Source organism: Sceloporus occidentalis, unplaced genomic scaffold, assembly GCF_023333645.1.
Source record: "Sceloporus occidentalis isolate IW3139 unplaced genomic scaffold, rSceOcc1.0.p SCAF_127, whole genome shotgun sequence".
Classification (NCBI taxonomy): Eukaryota; Metazoa; Chordata; class Lepidosauria; order Squamata; family Phrynosomatidae; genus Sceloporus; species Sceloporus occidentalis.
Genome location: NW_028317107.1, coordinates 2,521,688 through 2,534,606, shown reverse-complemented (window position 1 = coordinate 2,534,606; position 12,919 = coordinate 2,521,688). Strand labels below are relative to the sequence as shown.

Below are 12,919 nucleotides of genomic sequence, written 5' to 3'. Positions count from 1 at the left end.
ATCTGCGTGCAGGACAGCGCTATGTAAGTCTGCACCGCCATCCCGGTTTGGATTGTTGTACTAAAGCTGAAAGACAGAGACACGGAGTCAGTAAAGTGTATTTATACGATCGTCACGGAAACCCAGAGGCAATTCGCATCGAACGTTAAGTTTTTACATTTAATTTTTAGTTTATTTTATTCAACAATTCCCCGCTCAGGCAACTCAGCCTAGGGGCTCGTCACTCGCCCTCACCCATAATCTCATTCACTCGCTCTCTCTTAATGTCCAAAGCTCCATTTCTTCTTGTTCTTCTGTCTTCACCCCGGTAACAGCTCCAGTAACAAAAAGGGCGGAGCCACTGCGCAACACAGGGATAGCCTCTCCACCTTATTCTTCCAATCAGGAGAGAGGGTGTGTGCAGAGGCTCCGCCCCTTTGCAGAAGTACCTGGCTAAGGGAGCGGACACAGAGAAAAAGCGGACAAGGACAGAAGAAAGAAGACAGAAGAAGAGGCAAGAGAAGAAGCGAGATGCAGAAAAGGGGACGAGGACACGGAAGCGGCCGGCGGAGAAGCTATGGAGACACAGAGAGCGTGAACGAGGGTCTGAAAGTAACAAAAGTGTTTTTAATTCCCCCCCCCCCCAGGGTCGTCTTATATTCAGGACGTTTCTCTTTCTTCTTTTATTAAGATCCATAGTTTATAGCGTTTGAAAATATAGAGGGAGGAAAAAAATGAGGAGGCAGTGGAATTATACAAGTAAGCAGAAAGAGTCTCGATAGTTTATTAGGTAGACACTAGGCAAACAATCGTCTTTTTTTAAATCTCTTCTATAACAAACATCTGGGGGGGGGAAAGTTATAACAACTGGCGATGCACAGCATAGTCAGTACATATATATGTATATTTACATACATCATAAATTACAGGCCTTCCGAGTCCCACAACCTGTTGCGTGCCCCCCGCGGGGACATCCGAGATAAAAGAGGCTCAAAACAATTGACAAATTTAGCTGGAAGGGGAGGAAAAAGCCAAACCAAGAAAACATTTGGTGAATCGGCTTTTATTTACAAATTTGTTTTCAAAAGAAAGGCAAAAAAAGTGACTTAAAAAAAGACCCTCGTTACCAAAGTTAGGAGAGCAGAGTCTATTAGATCCGTGTGAAGAACAAAACCTAACCCCCCCCCACCAGGAGGGACACGTCCGGCCGGACCTCTGGGGGCCACTAACTTGCTATCAATCTTTGGTTCCCACAAATAAAAGTGGCCCCAAGTCCTCGAGAGCCTCCAACCACCGCGCGGGGTATCGGCCCAAAGCAGACACAGAGACCACTGAGGCTTCTTAAAGGGGAAGTCCCACCATATTTTGTTTTCTTGTAGGTGACAGTAGGGTACCTAGCGATGGGCGCCATGTAGTTAAACAGTTAAAAGATACACGACTTAGTCCCCGATTCCCGAGTGACTTACTGGCTGCGGCCGACGTCCTGTTCGCCAGCCAGAATACGGACACTACGGGCTATTACTAGCCTTGGCTAATACAGGAAACCGAAGCCATCTTCGGCATAATTATTTACACCGCGTCAGGTGTGATGGGCCGTGTTGTGATCTCCAGAGGGATTTTGGGTGGAGAGAACGAGCTTCTCCGATAGCTAGGCGTGTAACGTGCGTGTAACGTGCGTGTAACCGAAGGATGGTAAAGTACGGTGGGAGCTTCCCTTTAAATGGAAGATCAGCTCAGATTTCACAATTGACAAATCTCGCTGACTGAACACAACTGTAAAGGCTGGCTGGGGGTCTCGCTGTTTGGTGAATGTTCTTCATTTAGTGCATTAAAACGGGTTATTAACCCCTTAAGGACAATGGGTTGTCCTTAAACCCATTAAAAACAAAGCACCGTACATGTACAGGCCTTGTCTTGAAGGGGTTAAAATGCTCTGTGAGGTCATCACAAAACTCAACGTTATCAAAAACAAGATGATCCATTTAAAATCAGTGCAAACAGGCTGGGGAAAGAGAGCGCGCGTGCGCAGAAGTGAATCGTAAACCGAAGCCTTCGTCCTCCGCACCTAAAGTTATGGAATGTTCCTTCTGTACTGGGTATATAAAATAAACCGGTTCCTGGCAAGCATCTCGCTACACCGTGCGATTGTTTATCAGCCAGCCGCAAACAAGGTGCTTTGGCTAGTTATTACCATAGAGGCTCTGGGGAGACGCCGGCCGTGACCGGGGGATCTGCACACGCGTGCAAGTCTGCTGACGCAAGCCCCCCCCCCCCCCCCCCCGAGGACACATGAAATGCACGAGCATTGTGTAAGTCACACAGTCAACAATATATTTATTTACTTAGAGTTAAAGTAAATGGTAAGATAGAGGCTCAAAGCCGAGGACTTGGTGGCCAGGAGGCTTAAACGTCTTCTGGCCTCCAAGTCTGGCAACTTCGAGCCTCTGCCTCCTGCACACATTTCTACTTAATTCCACGGACTGCACCGGTGTAAAGTTTCTAAGTTAATTTAATGGCCTGTGCGGGAAAACCTAAGTAACAAACTTGGTCAGTCCAGAACGCCCTCCTCGATCCTTTTCAGGCTCTCCTTTTGGGTTAATTATCCAAAACTCATCATCCGAAGGCTAACCAAAGCGTGCAGTACTGTGAGAAAAAACCTTATTCGTGGGTAAATTAAACAGGTCCGGCTCTACCTTAACCCTACGTTACCCCTGGCGCTGGTGGACTTTAACTCTTTACGTGACAGAGCTACTGCCAAGTTGATAAACAGGCGCACCTGTCCGGATGTTGAAATTTACCATCTGTGCTCGGTGAAAGCACTATGATAGGTAATGTGTTAGTGCGAGCGTGCGCCCCACAAACAGGCTGACACTTATACGGCAACATAGGTTACAGGGGGAAAGCTGAAGTTGCTTTTCCGTGGCTGAAGAGCTGGTTTTTTTTTTTTGGTTTAAATTATGGGGCGGATTTGGGATCTCCGTGCCCAATAGAGATGTCCCTTATCTAAATTGCCGTAAGCACTGCTTAGTTTACAAACACCAGAAGTAGGATTCCTGTAACGGAGTGTAACTTAAACGTCACAATAATAGCTACAGGAACCGAGTGCCGACAGGGGTACTTGTAAATTTGGGTTTTAAAAACAGTAAATGAACCCCCGTATCGCTTCTAAACATAACAGTACGACAGAGCGTTCATAAATGAATAAAATCCTGCGTTACACGGACCCCAATGAAAAGGTGGATTCTAGCGTTTTCCTCTTTTTTTCCTTCATTCCATTTAAATGATTACTGTACAGCTACAAAAAAAGTGTCAAAATAAGGTACTTACAGACTCCCTTTAGAACCTCTGCTTTCCTTCACATTTCTACCAGAGCCTGTCTCATCTGCACTCCTCGCTCTGCTGTCGCTTCCTAAAACATCTCTCGCTGCGGTTTTGGTGCCGGGGGCCACTAACGCTGCTGCCTGCCTCGTGACTTGCTCTCTGATTTCTGCCCCTTCGCGTTGTTGAAGGGGCAACTCAGCTGCATAAGGGGCTGCACGGGGAGCTACCTGACTACGACAGTACTGCATGCCCATTAGATTAAGGCCGGACTCGTACGGCGCTGAACTACTAAACGGAAGGCACGGGCTAGAATTTTCTTTACATACTTGGGTCGTAAGCAGGTACAGACCGGGGCAGACCAATGGACTTTTATGGGAAAGATCGGGGGCCTGGACAACCTTGGGCTTTTGTAAAATAAGTCCTTTTTTTGGAAGGGGGTGACAGCTTGTCTGCTTTGGAATCATATGCTGTCCCAATTTCTGAAGCCCACCCGTTAACCTGGATGGGCTGGAGTTATCGACATTTAAAACAAGCTGCTTATCGTTTCCTGAAATGTACTTAAGACCGGCGACAAAGTTCCCTGAAAGCGGCAAGTGAGATTTCCCTTGCGAGCCGCTCATTTCAGTCTTGATCACCACGGCCGGTAGAGTCTGTACGCATCTCTCGCTTGGCATAGCGACATTGCCGGGAGAGGCTGAACATTCCTGCTTGACTAGTAGACAGTCGTTCCTGCGTGCCGGGCTGGCACCCTTCACTAGATCACCAGGGCGGTGGGACTGCTGAGCAGCCGGCAAAATGTTTTGCTTAGAATCATGTAACGCGGGGGCCACGGACGGCGGCAGAGAGGACATCAAAGAGCCGGTGATTTCCACGCCCGGCTGAAGTGCCGTCTTCGTCACCGCGTTGCCGGCGACCACTTGTTCTTCCACCGCAGATACGTTAAGACTTTGGTCGGAAATGCCAGCCAACTTTTGCGCGGCGGAAAGCTCAGCGGACTCCCTGGCTCTTTCGGCCAGAAACTTTCTAATTTCTTGCTCTATGCTATCGTCGCTGTCCACGGAGCTGCTGTCCCGAGCTTCGGACTTGGAAAGAGCCACGATTCCGTCCGAGGTACCCGCCGGTTCAGGATGGCAAACAGTGCCGCCGTTAGAGGAGAACAAATGGTTCCCGGCCTCCTGATCTTCCTTAGCCCTTATATTACCCTTCGCCCTTCTTGCAGAAGCGTCTCTTGCGGCGTTAGAATTCATAAGGCAGCTTTTGATAACAGGAGATCTAACGCCGTAACAACCCTTCTCCTCGAAGCCGAAGGAGTCTAAAGGCTTCGCTGCAGATTCCCCAAACCGTACCCTTTTCTGGGACGGAGACCTGGTATCTTTGACTCTTTTCTTACATTTCTTCTTTGACTTCAGTAGATCTTTTATCGCGGTGTCTAGATCTTCGTCGCTGTCCAGAGAACTGCTCTCGTCCCCGCTGTATTCACCCTTGGTTCGGAAATGTACTTTTCCAGATACTCTGCTGAAGGCTGGCGGAGACTCCGGACTTCTTCTCACGTTCCCAACACTAAGCCCGGCAGATTCCCGAGCTTCTGGTGGACGCAATATTTTAGGCCTCTGAAACACATAAGCCGCTGTCCTCATACAGCTGTCCTGCACGGTCTTGGACGTTAGCTGGTGCCTTGTCACATCTGACCGGTTGTCGACGTTGGACGATGTCTTTTCCAGTACGTTAACTTTTGCCGTCGGGCCTTGCTTGTTTTCCGCCAGCTTTCTTTTACGTGACAGGGACAGCTTATTTTTGGAAGCAGTCGACTGGTTGCCATGTTCGGGCCTAGCGCCTGTTGAAGAAGAAGGTGATGATGATGATGTCTGTTTCACAGAAGCTGCCGAGGCACCTTCAGCTTCGGCTTTACGAGCCAAAAATGTCCTTATCTCTTGTTCTATGCTGTCGTCGCTGTCCACAGAGCTGTCATTTTCCGGCTCATGCCGAGAGCAGGGATTTTCAGAGTAAACTGTAAAAGTGCTTTCTGGTTGGGAAGGCAAAATTGTCTTAGAAATGTCCAGTATCGCTTCCGCACACATCAGCTCGGTGGCCGTCTCCGCCCTGCAAGTCGCATGAATGGCGGTTTCACATTGCGCGGCCCGGTCGTCCGCCTTTTTATTGGCGATTTTATTGACGTCTGCTACATCTTGGAATGTTGCTGTTTGGGCATTCTGTGGTTTTCTTTTTATTTCTTCGTTTAAACGGTCATCGGGAGACACGCTCTTGTCCGGACTGTACATTAAAGCGGTGTCAGGTACAGCGCTCCCCTTGTCAGCAGGGACACCGAGAGCAGCTTTCAAATTACTTTCCAGTCTGCTTTTCTCGAGCTGATAAAGCTGAATGGCTTCCTCGATACCATCGTCACTGCTAGAATCCGAGAGGTCTTCGTTCATTCTCTGAGCAGCTGCTTGAGCCTGTAATTTTTTATTTTCACTCGGCTTCAGTATACCGGCCTTGGACTGAACCCTATTAACGGCGCTCGCCTTGATACATTTAGACTGCGAGCCGACGCTCTCCAGGATCTTTTTCCCGGCAGGCTCTCGTGCCTTGGGGGCTGCTTTCTCCGGTGCCTTAGTAGACTTTAACATCGGTTTGGCCTGCGTTTCACCCTGAGCGGTTTTCTTACATGTTCCCGTCTCGTTGCCGCCGCTTTGCTGCTTCTTGTCGTGTAGAAATTGCTCGATCTCGTCTCTGATGCTCTGCTCGAAAGAGTCATCGCTGCTCACGCTGTCAGGCGAAGGACTTCTAGGCTTATGTTGAGGCTTGAACCTCTCCAAGAGGCTGTTATTGGTTTCAGTCTTAACGGGGCAAACATTCGGAGCGGTTCTCCTCTCCTGGTCTTTTTGAGAACTTTTCGGACTTTCGGAAGGAATGGAACTTGTATCCGCTGTATGGGTTAACGTGTCGAGGGTGCTTTTCTTCTTCAGGTACTCCTGGATAGCTTCTTCAATGTCTCTGTCCACAGAATCGTCGCTATCCGATTCGAGCAGAAGAGGGCCGCACCCCGAGCTCGCCTCTTTGTTATCCTTGAACTGAGCGGGTACGACCAACGTGGCCGCCTCTCTAGTATGCCCTTTAAACGCGGCGCCGGCGCTTTTCAGTCCTCTCTCGACGTGAATCTCCCCCTTTCTGTTCTTCTGCATAATACACTCATATTCGCCGGTCACATCAAGAGAAGGTCCATCACTCTGGAGGTTACTGATAATGTCCTGAACCTGCGCGGTCACGGAAGTTCCCGAGATCTCCTCCTCGGATTCAGAGAAGCATACGGGGAGTCTACCAGCCGCGGCGTCTGCAAACGTTGTCCATTTCGTTTTGAAAGCAACCAGAGGAGGGACGTTGACAAGAAACATTCTAGCAGAACACGCGGGGGTGGTCAAAGGGAACAGACCAGGACGCGCTCACATCCTATAAGGGGAGGGAAAAAAATAAAAAAATCAATAAATAACGAGGTTCTCATCACCGGCGCTGCGGCGGTAACAAAGCATTACAGATGTCTTAGCGTCTGGATTTCAACGAAAGACTAGACATAACGAGAGCGATCCGACGGTAGTAGGTCTGGTTTTGTCGTAATTAGGTTTAAAATAAGCTCAGTGCGTTCTCCGCGATGGGCATCACCTGCAGAGCAAAGCGCGGCTCAACCATGAGCCGTGCAGGTGAGCCGGTCAGTCCGTCAAGAGTCCAACTCACGCTTTAGTGAATAAGGACCGCTGAGGAGGCAATAAGATCGTGGCCGAGCCTCAGGAGCACCTGCACTCCATCGCCGCCAGATCCGTCCCTCAGGCCATTGTCACGCTGTCCCTGCCGGTCGCTACGCCAACGTCGCCTGCCGGCAGCCCAGCCTCCGCCACATGCTTGATCTGCCCCCAGCCCTGAGTCCTGCTCTCCCTGCTTGCGGCGCAGCTTCCCTCCTGCTGGATCTGTCCCTCCCTCCCCCCTTCTCCTCCGGGCCTTCTCTCCCTGCCTGGCCTACTTCCTCCCCCTCCTGGCCTTGCAGCCTGGCCGCACACCGCCGCAGCCTCCTCCTCCTGCCTCAGTGCATCCAGAGAGGAGGGGGCAGCACCCTGCTAACAGCGGCCTAAGCACTCAGCTCATCCCCGCCCTAGCAGCAGCACCCCGGGGGCCGTCGCCGCTCTCTCACCTGCTGTACAGGCCCAGTTCACGGACAGCTCGGGGACGGCGGCCTAACAGCCAGAGCTCCATGCCTGTCCGCTGTTGGAAGCCTCAGGCCGGGTGAACACACGGGGACCGGGAAGCGAGCTCACTCCCACCGCGGCAGCCGCTCAGCTCTACACACAACACAAACGCGCGAACCACAGCCACGGGAGCGAGCACGGCGGGCTTGGGGACGCGCAGACACAACGTCACGCACGCCGGCGCAGCACCTGTTGCTAGGGCAACACCAAGCTCCCTGCAGGCCTTATATAATGTAAACAAACCCTATAGAACAGCCAGCCAATAAAATGCTTTAAAAACGGCATAATTAGTTTGTGTTTATTAAATATTAAAAATAAAAGCCACAATATGCGCTTTACTGCAAGTGCATGGGGGTATTCTGCCCCTATGCATTTGACCCCCCCCCCCCCCCGCATGCATAAACTCCCACTGATTTCAAACAAGCTTCCATTGTGCGGGGTAAATCTCCAGTGCGGGGACAAAATTTGCCCCAACTAGAACTTTTACTTTTGTAATAACAATCAACGGCCTGTGCTACGCATCGTGTAACCCTCTGAGTGGCGTCACAATATGGCGTCACAGCGATGACATCATAAAACTTCCTCTCAGTACGTTTGGGTTCCTTTTGTCAGGACTCACTTCACCGCATAAAAATTCCGGCCACGCTCCTCAATCACAAGCACCAGGCTCGATACGGAATCATTAGACATACCTGTGGCTCCATACCTGGCAAGTGGACACCGTTCAACTCGACTAGCCCCTCTTTCGACCCCCAAATCCCCGATGCCCCTCTTTCCACCCCTGATGCCCCTCTTTTCTAGGAGCTCAGAATGTTTGCTGGTTATGAAGGTATTGCAGGGTTCTACACATACCTGTGAACCTTCTAAATGAGCTGACGCTGAAATAGTAAACCTAATCGTGAAGAATATACGTAGTGACCCCCCAAATGTGCCCCATGGAAACATTGACATTATTTAAATATACACTTTTTCACCTACATTCAGGCAGGGAGATCAACCATAACAGACTGGGAGCAAACGGACCAACTGGGAGTCTTATATATGATCACAGAAGGGGAGAATAGGAAGGAATCTGCCCCAAATTGTGTGACCTGGAGAATCCCCTCAGACTGAAGGGCAAACCCCAGCCCTAAAAGCCACAATAATCTGGGCAATCTTTAATGCGGGGCAAAAAGGACATCTGCTCTGTTGTTAGGCTCAAGGCAGGTGTCATTGACCCCCTCCAATGATGCCAGAAGTTAAGGTTTGTGCACATGCCAACGGGGCCACTCGACTACCAATTCCTTCTTCCAAGTCTGCTCTCCACCTGTTGCTGCAGACCACCGGGGCACAACATAATACCCCAAAGACTGGCATATGGCATGAAAACAGACCACCAAGGAGGAAGCATTAGTGGAGGGGTCTCTGCAGAGACCACCACCTTCCTCTCGCTCACCGCCAAGGAAGGATCAACCTTTCTGGAGCATTTACAATTGGGTTAGGGATGGCCCTCAGGGGCCGATCCAAAAATGTGTTATTAACTTAACCTATAAGCAGGACACAAAGTCACATTGAATTGCCTTATTAAATCCCCTCCACCTGGCCACGCCCCTGACCACACCCCTAAAAAACAAACTGTCTCCCCTGCCCATTTAAAACAAGTGCAGTAGGTGTAAAATGTAATACTTCTGGTCACCAGCAGGGGGTGCTGTTCACCAACAATAAATGAAACAAAGCAATTAACAGGGCATTGTAATAACTGAAAGAAGATCTGAAATAAAAGCAATTAAACTGATGACTTCTTTGCCCCCTGTCATCATGCCTATTATGGTCTTAAGATTTTCATTTTAATTATAATTAATTTCTCTCCCGAGTAGAGAAAATCAATTTCACATCTTAAATGAATCGCTAAATGGGAAAAATTCAAATCAACAAATAAGGTACAAACTTGTAGAGTTTAGCGACGGGGTAACTTTCTCATTAAGAAGCAAGTATTTGCATTTAGCGCTGCGGCCGTCTGTTTCTGTGCTTGCATGTTTCTGTCTGTCTTTTGCGTCTGTCTGTACAATATAAGAAAGGAATAATTATAAGGGAAATAGACGGTAATGTATTCATAAGACAGATGGTTCTCTTATTAAAATAATAATAAGTCCTAGTTGTTTCAGAATCGTTCAATGCAGAAATTGTTGGCACCATATAAATAAAATATAATAATAATAATAATAATAATAATAATAAAAATAATAATAATAAACAGGTGCATAAGCACAATTTGACCACTAGATGGCAGAGCTGCTTATTTCAAATTAGCCATCCTGTTCAGGACAAACATTGTGCATTTGCACAGCATACCTCCCAAGTGTGGATCGATCCCCTTTTCCTTACATGATACCTCTCTCCCCTCCGATGCCCCTCTCTCCCCCCTTTTTTCTAGGAGGTCAGAATGTTTGCTGGGTATGAGGGTATTGCAGGGTTCTTGTGACAGGGCCAGGCTAGCTGGCTCGTGTGTCATATGAAGTTTAGCCGGGTCACGGAGCGCTTTTGTGTCCGGTTCCGTATCCCGTGACCCGGTAATATATTATATTGTGTTTATTGTGTAACCGGCCCAGAGACTGATGTGGATTCAGCCCCAGCCTTCAAAGAGACGATCCTATAATCTGGCTGGGGCTCTTAATCAGCCAACACAGCCCTGTCTGCCCAGCCGGCACCCGCACTACAGGGGGGATAACACAGGTGGGGGAACCCATTGTATTCTGTAATCCCCTCACCTGATACATCCCCTGTATACTGATGGGATTTGTGATGGGATGTGGTTGATGGGATTGGGGGTTGGGTTCGGTACACATTGCATTGAGATTGTATATAAGTTCTGTGTGTTTGTAATAAAGAGAGTTCTTCTTGGTTTACTAAAAAAAAATAAAAAAATCCCCCACCTGTGTTATCCCCCCTGTAGTGCGGGTGCCGGCTGGGCAGACAGGGCTGTGTTGGCTGATTAAGAGCCCCAGCCAGATTATAGGATCGTCTCTTTGAAGGCTGGGGCTGAATCCACATCAGTCTCTGGGCCGGTTACACAATAAACACAATATACTATATTACCGGGTCACGGGATACGGAACCGGACACAAAAGCGCTCCGTGACCCGGCTAAACTTCATATGACACATGAGCCAGCTAGCCTGGCCCTGTCACAGTTCTACAGCCCTAAAAGCCCCGATAATGTGTATAGAAACAGCAGGGAACGGCTTTATAAATTAAACGGGGTAAATAAACCCCATTATGCTTCTAAATGCCCCACTCGGTTACACCAATAGCTACCAACAAGTCACATAAACCCAGCCCCCATCCGCAAAATGAGTTACTGAGAGGATGTAGCTCCCCATTTGCAATCATGGCCCCATAGGGTCACCTCCTGTACAACACGCCTGTACTAGGCATCTGGCACATGGGGTAATGCCCCATGGGCTGGTGCCTGAAAGGGTTCATCTGACCACATGTAACTGCAACAAAATCCCAAAACAAAGGTGTTTTTTCTCCCCATTAATAAACCAACTGCTGATCACGTGTAAAGGAAAATGAAACGATTTGCATAAAATCCCACTAAGTGCTAATGAAGCTGCGCATGAAGTGCGTAAAAATAATTTATCTCAGATCACTGCACAGAGGTCGGCGCCGAAACCTGACAAAGTCAAAGGGAATTTGATGTCATTGTCCTTGGTTTAGATTCAGGAGCCGTATGTCTATCCCATCCATGTTTAAGTTCCCTCACTGTATTACCCTCTACCAATTCTGCTGGGAGGCTGATCCACTTATCCACCACTCTCTTGGTGCATCTAGTTTTAAATGATGACCTCTTGTTGTAAGGTTTCTCCCCTCCTGTAAAGGAAACTCACTCTGCAGAATGAAATTAAAGGAGCAAAGAAACAATACAGAGGTGACACGAGAACAAGAAAAGGTATCCACATCGTTTCGTTTGGGGACCACCAGGCAAGGGTTGCATCTGTAGGACATTGATGTCTTTCCTTGCTGTCCATAATGGGAAATCACTCATCTGGTAAGCATACCTTCCATGTGTCCCTGTTTAGTTTGTCCAGTCCCTCTCCCAAATCCCTGATGCCCCTCTTTTCTTGGAGCTCAGAATGTTTGCTGGGTATGAGGGTATCGCAGGGTTCTACAGCCCTAAAAGCCCCAACTTATGACTTGAAGGAATTGTAACCCAATGAGCTTTCTATAAATATCCCGATTACTTTATACATGTGTTATAAATATTAGAGAGAAAAATTAAGCAGCGGGGGCGCTGACGTCGGGCGTCAAAAGGCCCATAAAACGGACTCATTTTGCGGCGGCTGCTCTCAGAAGTCCCAGTTTGACATTTTGCTGCGTAGAAGAACGGTTTCCGTACGCCGGGGAGGCATCCATTTCTCTGTAGCAGTGTCAGGAGTTTCTCATTACCGTGGAGGCGGCGCGGGGCTGCTGTACGGCGTTTTGTCTCATGAGTTCTGGCCTTTACTCGGAAAGTTCATTCATTTTATTTTATTTTCAATCGCACGGCCATATTGTGTGCAAAAGCCGTCCAGCGCGGCGCATTAAAAACGCCATCATTTATAGGCAGCCCTTGACGCCTCTGCCCTTTTATTGAACTCCGATGAACGTTGGAAGAAAATCTGAAATTCTATTTATGTTACTGGAGATCGCGCCGTTGGGTTCCCGTTAAAGAGGCAAAAACGTGGAATGCAAATCTAGACTCGAGGGGGCTGGGTGGGTGGCCATACCTCCCCAGTGTCTTATCGAATCTCACCAGTCCGTCCATTGGTGAGATCCCCCGATGTCCCCAACCAGCCCGTGATTGTCACAGCCCACAAAAGCAGGTCTGTGGCTTGGCGTCAGGACTGTCTCTAGAAAAACAAGACACTTCGGAGTATGCTATAGTATGCAGTAACAATCCCCAGCGCTGTATACAGTAATATAACCCCCCAGCGCTGTATACAGTAATATAACCCCCAGTGCTGTCTACAGTAATATAACCCCCAGAGCTGTATACAGTAATATAACCCCCCAGCGCTGTATACAGTAATATAACCCCCAGCGCTGTATACAGTAATATAACCCCCAGAGCTGTATAAAGTAATGTCGGTTGACAAAAACCTGGTTTTATCCCATCTTCCACCAATAAACCCCCTTTATCTGCAGACCTGGAGCCGCCGTTGCTGTCAGTCATGTGATATTTTGGACGACTTTCCCGGTTCAAACACCACACTGAGCTGATGCTTTATGGCAATGCTAATGAAGTCTGTTTTTCCATAGGCTTTCATTACTCAGAGGGTAAATTACCAGCTGGCCTTGACCCTGATACAGGAAATTCTAGGCCCTAGCCTCGTGCCGGTACATAGCAAGCGTCTCCATAGTTTG

The 12,919-nt window shown here is 48.6% G+C and overlaps 1 protein-coding gene across 1 annotated transcript; it reads right to left on the bottom strand.

Annotated features, from left to right (window-relative positions):
- Positions 1-3,302: 3,302 nt before the first annotated feature.
- Positions 3,303-6,692, bottom strand: LOC149281841 (protein phosphatase 1 regulatory subunit 26-like). Its single transcript, XM_089498985.1, has one exon. The coding sequence runs from the start codon at positions 6,690-6,692 to the stop codon at positions 3,303-3,305; it is 3,390 nt and encodes a 1,129-aa protein (XP_089355111.1).
- Positions 6,693-12,919: the final 6,227 nt, after the last annotated feature.

Bases quoted from the DNA above. Each gene is read 5' to 3' on its own strand.
- LOC149281841 (XM_089498985.1), bottom strand. From the start codon at position 6,692: ATGTTTCTTGTCAACGTCCCTCCTCTGGTTGCTTTCAAAACGAAATGG.